General features: G+C 61.0%; 1 protein-coding gene across 2 annotated transcripts; it reads left to right on the forward strand.

Annotated features, from left to right (window-relative positions):
* The first annotated feature begins 271 nt into the window (after positions 1 to 271).
* On the forward strand, positions 272 to 11878 carry PTPRN (protein tyrosine phosphatase receptor type N). Of its 2 annotated transcripts, none has more exons than XM_088168160.1 (23): positions 272 to 414; positions 2057 to 2107; positions 2299 to 2412; positions 2647 to 2752; positions 2872 to 3070; positions 3227 to 3551; positions 3760 to 3876; positions 4005 to 4084; positions 4159 to 4436; positions 4904 to 4990; positions 5144 to 5223; positions 5453 to 5517; positions 7802 to 8014; positions 8136 to 8345; positions 8428 to 8575; positions 8741 to 8814; positions 9104 to 9181; positions 9310 to 9429; positions 9538 to 9704; positions 10784 to 10837; positions 10955 to 11019; positions 11108 to 11181; positions 11283 to 11878. In XM_088168160.1, exons 1-23 carry the CDS (start codon positions 315 to 317, stop codon positions 11352 to 11354), a joined length of 2877 nt encoding a protein of 958 aa, XP_088024286.1. In that variant the 5' UTR covers positions 272 to 314; the 3' UTR covers positions 11355 to 11878. The 2 variants fall into 2 exon arrangements, with proteins under 2 accessions (XP_088024286.1, XP_014743598.2); XM_014888112.2 differs by having other exon boundaries at positions 4005 to 4039.
* The last annotated feature ends 99 nt before the right edge of the window (positions 11879 to 11977 follow it).

The following is an 11977-nucleotide window of genomic DNA, read 5'->3' on the forward strand; positions in this document are numbered from 1 at the left end:
TGCTGGCGCTGTGGCACACCTCCCGGGGGGCGTGGCTCGTCCCCGGGGACGCTGCGATTGGCGCGGCGCTCGGCCGCCTCTCCCTGGAGCGAGGCGTGATTGGCCCCGCTGGACAGCGGGGGGCGTGAGCGCGGCGCCAGGGGCGGCCGCGCGGATCTCTGATTGGCCGCGGCGCAGAGGGGCGCGGCAGCGCGCAGCGCGCCATTGGCGGGGCGGCGGCGGCGGGCGGGGCGCGCGGCGCGGCGGGGCGCGGGTTGGCGGCGGCGGCGGGGGCGCGGCCGGCGGGTGCGCCATGGTGCGGCCGTGAGCGGAGCATGGGGCGGTGGCTCCTCCGGGCGCTCCTCTGCCTCCTCCTCCTGGCCGGCCGCGGGCAGCTGCGTGACGGTGCTGCTGCCGCCGCCACCGCCGCACACGGTGAGACCGCGACCCCGGGCAGGGCGGCTTTGCCCCGGGCTGAGCGAGGGCCGGAAGGAGATTCCTGGGGAGTGGCGGGGCACGGAACTCCGCGGCCGGTGCGGTCGCCGCCGCTGTAGGGTGCTGTCACAGCGTGCAGCGGCGAGTCTGGCCCCTGGCGGATAGCGGGACAGGGCGCCCCGGGACCGGCACCGCGAGCGCGCCATTGGCACCGGGGGCGCCCCTCTTCCGGGGCTGCCGGGCCGGTGCGAGTGCCAATCCCCGGGGCACCGCGCCGGCTGTAGAAATGCCGCCCCGCCAGGCCCGAGAGCTACGGGAGCAGAACAGTGCTTGCTCATGCCCGGGGCAAAGCCAGTGCCTGGGGCTGCCGTAGGGATGGGGAGACCGGGCCCACGCTAAGCGTGGCTTCCTACGAGATCATGCCGCCCTTTAGCTGCCCTCCGCCAGTAAGTGCGGCCCACCCGGGCCGGCGCACCGGCTCTTCTCCAGGTCGGTCCGTGTGGTCCGTGCTTGGGGTCTCGGGGACCCGAGTGTCGTTGTCGATAGCAGGGCTGCAGCCTCCCGGCACGGCACGGCACAGTCCCGGCACCGCTGACTCACTACCGGGCGCCCGAGGCTGCTGCGCCCCTCGTCATCCAGCGGCCCGGGAGTACCGGGACGGATCCGGCTGCACCGCGAGGGCCCCGCTGCCCCCGCCAGCAAGCACGGAATGGTTCCGGGACGGCTGCGGCCGAGCACCGTCCTGGCCCGGGGAGCCTCCCCGAGCTGGGGCCACCGCCCCTCCCGGCGGAGCGGGGCGTCTCGGCGGGAGAGTGCTGCGCCGTTTCAGCACCGCGGACAGCGCCGGCCTTGTCGACCCGGCCCGGCCCCCGCTGCCTCCGTCCCTGGGGTCTCCTCCGGCACCGAGGTCCTGTACACCGCACCTGCGTGGCCTCCGCCCCGGGCGACGCTAGCCCGTGGGCGCCGGGGTTTCGAGGACCCTCATCCCCACTAGCCCCCTTCCCCCGCGGCGGGCTTTGACGGGCCCCTCCCTCCCCTCCCCCCGGTTGTTTTCTCGTTCCTTCCTTGCCATCCGGGGCTGAGTCATCGCCTGCTGCCGTCTCGCTGCTGACGGTCTTGGACCGAAACGGGGGGGGAGAGAAAGGGGGAAGCCGCCCCCTGCCCAAGTGCTGCCCGCCGAAGGGGTTGGAGCAGTACACACACCCCACACCCCCAACAGCACTACATCTATGCTTTGGGGTCTGCCTTGCGGGGAGAGTGGATTCCAGTGTCAATGGGTTGCATCTCTTCCTCGTAGTACCACATGTAGGAGGGCAACAAATGTGGTTTTGCACATCTCTGCTGCCTCAGTCTTACCTTCCTTACTTGCCAGCACCCCAAAAAACTCCAGGCCTTCCCCACTCTCCAGAGCCAAGGGCATACTTACTGTACAGCCCCATCTTGTCTCTGAGGGGCAGAAAAGACTGGCACCGAGCCTCTGCCATGGGCTACAAAGCTGTGTCCCCTCCCACCATCACCACATTGCATCCCTGTGCTGCTTTTCTGGAGCATAGAGGTCCTCCAAGCAGCTGGTAATAAGCAAATTCCATTGGAGTCCCCCTTGGATGCTGTGCTGACTGGCTTGTCTGTCTGTTTGTCCCAGGCTGCCTGTTTGACCGAAGGCTGTGCTCCCCACAGGAGGTGTGTGTGCAGGGTAAGTGGCTAGCAGAGGTGCAAGGATCCCCTCTCCTTTCCCAAGTGTGTGTGAAGGGTACAGGGATGCCTTGCAGCGGAACCTAGGGTGCAGTGCAGGGGGGCCTGGCAGGAGAAAGGTGGGGATGTGCCTGGAGATCCTCGCGTCAGGGTGTTTGTTCATCCATTCCCGCTGTCTCCCTTCTCTTGCAGATGGGCTGTTTGGGCAGTGCCAGGTGGGCTCTGTGCAGGACAGACCCTACTTCCAGGTCACGTCTCCCGTGCTTCAGCGTCTGCAGGATGTCTTACGGCATCTCATGGCACAAGGTGAACGGGGAAGCGTGTGGGAAGTCGCTGTGACCCTGCAGGGAGGGGGTGTCAGGTAGAATTGCCTAGTGGCTCTAGAGCTGTCTGTGGTCCTGCTGGTCCAGGGGGGCTGAGGAGGAGTGGGGTCAAACCCAGGCCATGGGACACAGGGTCAGAATAACAGGATAGCATCCCATGCCCTCACATCATGGTTCCCAGGTTGCCTCTATGTCTCACAGCCTCTTCCCATGGCAGGGCTCTCATGGCAGGATGGCATCACCCAGTATGTGATCTCTCAGGAGATGGAGCGCATCCCCCGCCTCCACCTGCCACCCTCGCTGGAGCCAGTGGCCAGGGACAGGTAGGACAGTGCCAGCAGAGTTCAGTGGAGCAGCAAGAGCTTTGTCCCCAAAATGGGGTTTAGGAGAGGGACTTCCCCCTTTACCCAGGTGAGTTATGCCAACGCTGTTTGCCTTCGAGGTTCCTGCCTGTCCACAGCGAGCCCCAGCGAGCCCCACTAGCCCCAGACCCTGGTCTGCCAGCAGCTCAGCATTTGGAGCAGCCCCCCCCACTGCTGCTCTCCCCTCTGGTGCAGCGGTACCTGGAGCACGTCCTGCTGCCCTCCCCACCCCAGCTGGGGTACGAGGAGGCTCTGCTCAATCCCTACTCCTACCACAAGGTGAGCTGGGGGGTGAGCGCCTTCTCCTGGGCAGAAAAGTAGAGATTGGCAGGGAGCTGCTGCATGCCCAGCACCTTTCTGATGGTGCTGGGGTACCCCCTGCCTCCACCATGGGGTGACAGGACCTATGGGGTTTGACATGTGTTTTGGTTGCAGTTCGGCTATCAGGATGGTGCTCACCAACATCCCAGCGGCTCAGCCAGGCAGAGCTCTGACACCTCCTCGCTGCTGGGCCGGGTCCCTGCCCAGACCCTTTTTGGGGCAGGCCCTGTGCCCTCCTATGGCGGGCAGCCAGGAGTGGATGGGGGGCATCTTTTCCAGGACTTGGGTATGCTTTCCCTGCCTAGAGAGAAAGCTGGCCGCCTGGACCCTGCCAACACCAGGCTTCAGCACAGCTTGCGGCTCCCCAGTGACTACAGAAACAAGGAGGAGAGGGAGCAGCAAGCACCCCTGGCTGCCCAGCCACCCTCTGCACAGACGGGTACCTTGTTCTCCAGCCAGGCTCCAACCCTTGTCCCTATCCTGTACCCACAACCATGTTCCTTGTCACTCACACTTTCCCTCCTTTTTGGGTTTATGCCTATGGGCAAAATATACCCGCAATCCCATCTGCTCCATCTGCTTCATCCCTGGCCCCTGGTCTCCATGTGGATGCAGAGCATCCAACCTGATGCTACATCCTCTTGCAGATGCTGCCCTGAAGAGACTGGCTTCTCTCCTGGCCAGCTATGGCCTGGGGCTGCCAGAACTGAGTCCCCAGCAGATAAGCAGCCTGTCCACCCTTCTCCAGCTGCTCCAGAGCTCTGGTGAGCTGAGTGCAGGGATGGGACAGGCAAGGACTGGCAGCAGCAGGTGCTAGCATGCCTTGTTTCAGGATAGGGAGTGTTGCCTTTTGGGGTGGGTGCTGCAGGACCTCTGTCTCTCTCCTTTCCAGGTGTTGCTGGCCCTCAAGTGCCCACAGCGAAACGGGTGGGTTCGCATCAGGGTGGTGCTGGAGGAGGTGCCATGGCACAGGTGGGATGAGGGGGAGGAGACATTCCCCAAGGCTGTCCTCAGACATTCCAGCTTCTCCCTTTTTCTCCCTTCAGGTGATGGAGGGGGACATGCAGCATGGAGAGGAGCCAGTGCCCCCTTCCTCCACAGTGCCACCCCCCAAAATCCCAGCCACCAGCTCCCCAACAAAGGGCAAGGCAGCATCCTCACCAGCTCCCTGGGCTGAGCCACAGCAGGGACACAGTGGGAATGCAGTCAACCCCGGAAAGCAAGTTGTGGTGGAGAAGAAGAGCTACACAGAGATGAAGGACGGTGGGGCACAGCAGGGCATGCGGCCACTGGACGAGTATGGCTACATCATCACAGACCAGAAGTGAGAGCTGGGGGTCAGGCAAGGGGGTCTGCATGTGTGAAGGGTTTGTATCTTCCCACCAGCAGCTGTCACAGCTTCACATGCTTGACCAAACCTGTTGGGTCTTTGGTAGGGTCGGGTTTCTATAGGGTCAACTCCCCCTGATCCATTCTCTACCCACAGCTCTTGTTCCACCCCAAAGCCCTCCTTTCCCAGCCCACACCAAGGCCATAGCTCACTATTGCAGGATGGAAGGTTGGGAGTGTGTGTGCACAAGTGTCTCTGTGCACACTCCTGTGCAAGGAGGGGTCAGCTCACCCATTCTACCACACATTGCCACACTCTGACTTCCTGCCCACCCTGACACCTGCTCTTGCTGTGTGCTTGGGACTTCTTGAGCCTGCTTGTCCCTGCTCCCTGACTCTGGGAAGCACGGGGCTGTCCCCTCGCCGCTGCCACCCCTCCTCACCCTGACACTGTCCCCACAGACCCCTGGGGCTGGCTGCTGGCGTGCGGCTGCTGGAACTCCTAGCCAAGCACCTCCACCTCTCCACTGCTAGCTTCATCAACATCAGGTGAGGGGACTGGTGCCATGGGGTGCTGCAGCCTCAGCCCTGGCCATGCTCAGCACTTCCAGGCAGGGGGACAGGAGGGACTGAGCTGTGGTGAGGGTGGGTAGAGATTCTGCATTTCCAAGTCTCACACTGTGTTCCCCCTCTCCCCGGCAGCGTTGTGGGTCCTGCACTTACCTTTCGCATCCGACAGAACCCCCAGAACTTTTCACTGGCAGATGTGGCCAGCCAGACTGGTGAGTTGGGCAGTGTCCCTCTGATTTTGTTCCTCTCTTCCCCTCCCAGTTGTGGGGTGCCTCTTCCCAGGGACCAGGAAGAGAGGCCTCCTACCATATGTCCTTCTGTCTTTGGCTGAACTGGGGACTGAAGTGGGCAGCTGCCAGAGCTATCCCTTGGCTCTGTTTTGGGGGGGATCTTTTGTATGGAGGGGAAGCATGCCTCTGACCATCTTGTCCCTGTCCACAGAGCAAGTGAAGGGAGAGCTGGAGCACGAGCTGGGCCTGAAGATTGTGCAAACAGGAGTGGGAGAGGTAGGAGTGAGCAAGGATTCCGTCCCTTGGGGCAGGGGTGGCCAGGGATAGGGGAGTGGGGATACTGCCACTGGGTACAAGCCAGGAGCCCCCCGCCCTGGGGAACAAGCGTCTTTGTGAGTGAGCTGTCCCTGCAGGTCAGCTTAAGAGTAGAGGAGACTGGGCAGTGTTTGGGATGCTGTGTTGGAGATAGACTCCAGTCCTGTGTTGGAGGACTCCTGTTGTAGATTGCTCCAGTCCTGTCTGTCCGTCATCCCCCTCCACTGCCTGGCAGCACGATCCTGACCAGGGCTCTTGGCTCTTTTCAAAACAAAAGCTCCGCTGTGTTTGAAGGTGGTTTGAGAGGGACTCCCAGAGGCTTTTCTTCCCCCCAAGACTGGGGGGCTGTGGGCTGTATCCCTCAAGGCTCATCCTCACCCTTGCCTCCCTCCAGCCTGCACATCCATCTCAGCTGTGGCCTGGGCACCTGAGCACTGAGATGTTCCCAGAGCACCCACAAACCATAGCTAGGTGGCAAAATGCCATCATGTCCCCAGAGAATGGCAAAGCAACTGGAGGCAGAGATGGAACAGGAGCCATCTGTTTGGAGAGGGGTTACCCCTCCCCGTGCTCCTCTGAGGAGCCACAGGAACAGTCTCCTGGGGTGGGGAGCAGGGGTTGGAGATAGGGACCAAGCCTGGCTCCCGTGTTTGCAGCCTGAGGAGAAAAACTGGTGTAGAATATCCCCAGCCCAGTGTCCCCATTTCTCACTTCTTGTCATGTGACTGTAGTTGTGAGCAGGGAGGAAGGAAAGAAGGAAGCAGGGGGGAACTTTGGAGGAGGCCATGAAGAAAGGGTGGCCTGGCCACTGAGGCAACCTGTCTCCATCAGCAGTATGCAGAGTGTGTCTATGGCAATGCCTTTTGATGAGGCAGGGGGCAGGAACTGAGTGAGATGTCAGAGATGACAGAGATGGAGCTCAGAGGAAGCTGAGGCAGCTTTGCAAGTCCCCTTTGGCACTGACCTTTTCAGTTCTAACCATCTTGTGCTTTCCCTTCATTCCCTCCTGGCTCTGGATTTGGTGGGAGTGGTACAAGATTTGAGAAAGAGGGATGTCAGGAGACAGGGAGACAATGGCACCTGGGCAGGCCTTGGGAGAGAAATCCCTTCTGTCTCCCCTGGCTTTGCTGAGCCTCCAGAGGTTGCAGGGCTGCTCCTGCTTGGGTGTCCAGGGGAGCTGGGGAGTGCCCTGGCTGCAGGACTGGCTGAACCCTGATGACGGTTGGGTGCTGGGGGGCAGGTGGCAGCAGGGATACCTAGGCCGGGGACATCCCCAGGCAATGATGGTGATGATGATGTAGTTGATGATGGTGCAGTGTTCCCTCGGTAACCTCATCAGGCTCAGAGCCAATGGGAGGCTGTGGCAATGAAGTAATGCAGGGCTCTGGCAGCTCATTGGGCACAGGATGTTTGAATTGGTGATGCCCCAGCATCTCTCTGCTTTCCTAGCTGGATCTAGGCAGTCATGGCATTGACAGGAAGGTCTTGTCCAGCAAGGCCTGAGCAACATCCTGTTCCAGCATGGGACTGGCATGGAATGGGGTGTCTCCCACCACCACAGGGAAGGAGCCCTAGAGACACCACCTGCAAGGTGGCAGGGGATGCTCTGTGTCCTAACTGTGGAGGGCAACAGGGAGGACTTGTCCCCTAGCTGCTACAGCAGGGATGGTACCAGCAGTGCTAGCAGTGCTGGCATTTTCCCCACCCTGCCTCCCTCAGTGTTCTGCTGTGGAGCTAGGAAGAGCCAGCCTCAGCTGGGAAAGTCCCCTGGGAGTAGCACACCCAGTGCTGCAGTTGCCTATCCTACACCATTAACTCTTTGGGCTGAATTTGGCCCCTCTTGATCTCCAGCTAGGCAGAAGGAGGTAATGGAACCAAAGTTCTAAGGGGCTACTGCCTGCCTTGTAGAAGGGCAGTCCAGGCTGTGCCTGCCTCAGCAGCAGCCTTGCTTGCTGGCAGCAGGGAAGCAGTAAGTCACTGCTACCTGGGCTTGGCCAAGCTCTTCCAGCTCCAGGGACACCATTGTAGCAGTGTCCCATGTGACACGTAAGTGGGTGCACTCTGCATCACCCCAGTGACACCAGCTCTGCCCTACTGAGGGTGCTGGGAGAATCAGCACCCTCAGGAAGGAGAAAGATGAGCCCTTGCTCTGTTTTAACCCCCAGCAACCTCAAAGTGCAGCAGAATAGGGTCTCTGCCCTCCCCAGCCCCGTACTAACTAATCCTTACTTGGCTTGGTCCCCAGCGAAATGAGGCTGCTGCCTACTCACGCCCTTCCCGCTTCGGGTACGGCTTCCACTCGGTGCTGCTGACCTTCATCGCGCTGGCCTGTGTGGCGGTCATTGCCATCGCAGTGTCTGCAGCCTTCTGCCTCCGGCGCCACGCCAAGCAGCGCGAGAAGGAGCGCCTGGCTGCCCTGGGGCCAGAGGGTGCTGCCGACACCACCTTCGAGTACCAGGTAGGACCCTGCGGGATGTGGGCCCTGCAGGATGCCGTGTGTCAGCATCGCGAGGGGTGCATGGAGCTGCCCTATGGCTGCGCTGTGGCCAAGGGACGAGGCTCTTGCTGGGCTTCCCCAGGAGCTGTGCCGCCAGCACATGGCTGCCAAGTCTCTCTTTGGCCGCACTGAGGCACCAGCGGCACCAGCGGAGACTTCGCGGGTCAGCAGTGTCTCGTCCCAGTTCAGCGACGCTCCACAGCCCAGCCCCAGCTCCCACAGCAGCACACCCTCCTGGTGCGAGGAGCCTGTCCAGTCCAATATGGACATCTCCACTGGACACATGATCCTGGTGAGCCAGTCTGGAGGGGTGCCAGCCTCCTCCCCAGCCCTGCCCCTCGGCTGCTGGGCTGACTCCCGCCTCTCTGCCCCAGGCCTATATGGAAGATCACCTCCGCAACCGGGACCGGCTGGCCAAGGAGTGGCAGGCACTCTGTGCCTATCAAGCTGAGCCCAGCATCTGCTCCATCGCCCAGAGTGAAGCCAACCTGAAGAAGAACCGCAACCCCGATTACGTGCCCTGTGAGCATCCCAGTCACCCTGCCCCAGGGACCAGCCCCAGGGATCAGCTGTCCTGCCAGAGCAGAGTGTGGGCCGTGAGGACGCTCAGGGCCATGGCTAGTTGCAGCATTAGTGTGCCTGCAGCTCCTCTAGCCACTCACCAAGCCTCCTGGCCTGTTCCTCTAGATGATCACGTGCGGATCAAGCTGAAAGCCGAGAGCAACCCATCCCGCAGTGACTTCATCAATGCCAGTCCAATCGTGAGTGATCATTGGGGGCTCCTGCCCTGCCACCCTTCTCCTTGATGTGCCCAGCCCAGGTGAGGTTTTCACTCTGGGATAGAGCTGAACTGAAGTTATATCCCTGATGTGAGCTTTGTGCCTGCCCCATTGCTCAAACAATTGTTCAGTCCCATTTTCCTTCTGGCTGGGGCACCTGAGTCTCCCTTCCCAACCTTCCTATCACCTCTGGAGTATCCTCCTACTCCTTAAAGTGTCACCAACCCCTGGCCAAAGAGTATGAAGTCTGATACCCCCTTTCCTGCTGCAGATTGAGCATGACCCACGGATGCCAGCGTACATTGCCACACAGGGGCCACTGTCCCACACTATTGCTGACTTCTGGCAGGTGAGTGTCACGCCCATTGGGGTCTCTTTGTGTGCTGCCCACAAAATGGGTCACAGGGGCTTGCCTGCCCTCCCGCCTGGGCTGTCCCCCGGTGAAGGGCAGTGAAACTCCCCTTGCCTTGCCCACAGATGGTGTGGGAACATGGCTGCACTGTCATTGTCATGCTGAGCCCTCTGGCCGAGGACAGTGTCAAGCAGTGTGACCGCTACTGGCCGGATGAAGGCTCCTCTCTTTACCACATTTATGAGGCAAGTGTGGCAGGTAGCCTGCAGCATGGGGCACCCTCCAGCCCCCGTCTCCCTGAGTGCAGCCCCTTTGCCTGGCACTGATGCCCACGGTCTGCCTCACTTGGGCAGGTGAACCTGGTGTCAGAGCACATCTGGTGCGAGGATTTCCTGGTGCGCAGCTTCTACCTGAAAAATGTGCAGTCGCAGGAGACCCGCACCCTGACGCAGTTCCACTTCCTCAGCTGGCCTGCTGAGGGCATCCCCACCACCACCCGGCCTCTCCTTGACTTCCGCAGGTGAGCACCCACCTGGCACTGTGCCAGCCCTTGGGGAGCCAGTGGTGATCCCAAATGCAGGCCCCTCTTGATCTTGATGGGTGAGGACATCACTGCCACGATGATGAGGGTCGGGGCCATGGCATTGACCAGGTGCAAGGGCTAGGAGCTGCCATGGATGGGAGGGAGCAGAAAAGACAGATTTTGGTCAACTTGGGATGAGGCACAACAGAGTTTGGCGGGCAAGAAACCTCTGGCTGAGATTGCCAGGGTTCTCCAGCCTTCAGTGAAGGTGGGAAAGTGCTCTTCCCCAGAGCTGGCATGGAGGGCAGCACTGACCGGCACCTTCCCCAGCCATGGGTGCAAGAAGAAATCCCCAGCCTTAAACTGGCTGTGACCCATTGCTCCCAATGTCCTACAGCCAGTGGTGGATCCCCAGCTAGCCCAGGGCAAGAGCTGCAGGACTGAGACTACTCCCAGGAGACTTGCCTGCCCAGGTCTTTAGGTCCTTGGGTGGTGGTGGGCTCTTGCCAGGCACAGGCTGCTCACTGTCCCTAGGTTGTATGGGACAAGAGACCCAGCCTAGGGCAGCGGGGGGGTCTCTGAGCATGTCGTCCTCCTGTCAGTCCTGCTCACGCTCTCTCTCTCTCTCTCTGTCTGTCTCTGTCTCTCTCTCGCAGCTGCCGGTGTCATTTTTGTGATTTGCAGCTAGTAATCTGGCTCCAGTTGCATAGTCACAAAAGTGATCGTTGGCAGCCGTGCCTGCTGCATGGAGCATGCCAGGAGCCCCACCGGCGCCTGGCCCCCAGCTTCACGCCCCACCGGACCAGAGCTGCTCCCTGGGGGTCCTGCCACTGCTCCCCTCCCCAGACTGGGCACCTGAGGAACTGAACTCCTCTCCCTGCCCCGGCCACTTTCCACTCATGGTCCCCATCCCATGTCCAGCACCATTGTGGAGGCAGGAGGAGCCATGAGTGGGACCTCCAGGGCCACATCATGGTGTGCTGCTGCCCTGCCCCACTGAGCACAGCAAGGGACACCTGGCACAGCCTAGACGCTGGCACAGCAGGGCACTGATCTGTTCCCTCTTGTCCTTGCAGGAAGGTGAACAAGTGCTACCGGGGTCGCTCCTGCCCTATCATCGTGCACTGCAGGTAATGCAGGGGATGGAGGGGCATTTGGGCTTGAGGGCGACTGAAGGCTCGGACCTGCTGCCCAGGACCAGTCCCATTGGAACCAGCTCCCCTGGACCAAGCATCTGTGTTTTGCAGTGACGGTGCAGGCAGGACTGGGACGTACATCCTTGTCGACATGGTCCTGAACCGAATGGCCAAAGGTAGGTGCAGGGACCCACCATTTCTGCCCTGTCCACGAGCTTGGCCTGTGAACTCCCCTTCTAACACCCCTCTCTCCCTCTGCCCCAGGGGTGAAGGAGATAGACATAGCTGCTACGCTGGAGCACATCCGAGATCAGCGGCCTGGTATGGTGCGGACCAAGGTATGCCCCAAACTGGGGATCCTTTCCCTCCACATAAGCATGCATAGCCCCTGGAGTTGGGCTGGCAAGGGATGCTCATGGCTCCTGCTGTGCTCCTGCAGGACCAGTTTGAGTTTGCACTGACAGCTGTGGCTGAGGAAGTGAACGCCATCCTGAAGGCACTGCCACAGTGATGGCGAGGAACCCTCCCTCCCCCCTCTTGTCTGCCCCCTGCCCTGCGCTTCGCACTCTCCTCACCGGCCTCTTGGGCTGCTCTCCCCGTAAAATGGTGTCTGTGCTTCTGGTTCTGTTCCCCCTGCTCCCAGGCGCCCCATCTCCCCATGGACACTGACCTCAGGCCCTCTGTGTGCAGGAACCCCATCACACCCACTGTCACCGCAGCAGGGACAGGGCTCATGGCCCCTAAGCCCTGTGGAGGGGGACACCAGGTGGTGCTGCCAGGAGCTGGCAGGGGGAGTCCCCAACCTGTCAGTTCTGTGTTAGCCCTCTTCCTGTACCCATGTGGGGTGCAGAAGTGGGGCAGAGGTCCTCCACAGTTGGAGGAGCATGGGGTGCAGGGAGGCCTGGCCCAGCCCCACTCCAGGTCCCCTTTGTGTGCTCCTTGCCTAGACACTCGAGCAGAAGTAAAATTTCTAGAGAACTATAATTTTGTATCTTGATGTGAATAAAGTTCTTGTGTCACGTTCGTGCAGCTGCAGCTGGGCCTGGCCTCTGACTGTGTGTATTGGGATGGCACAGGGAGGAAATATCACGTTTGTCCATCTCTATCCCTGCCCTCTGCCAGACATGTACAGCC

Source organism: Sturnus vulgaris, chromosome 7 (assembly GCF_052056855.1).
Source record: "Sturnus vulgaris isolate bStuVul1 chromosome 7, bStuVul1.hap1, whole genome shotgun sequence".
Lineage (NCBI taxonomy): Eukaryota > Metazoa > Chordata > Aves > Passeriformes > Sturnidae > Sturnus > Sturnus vulgaris.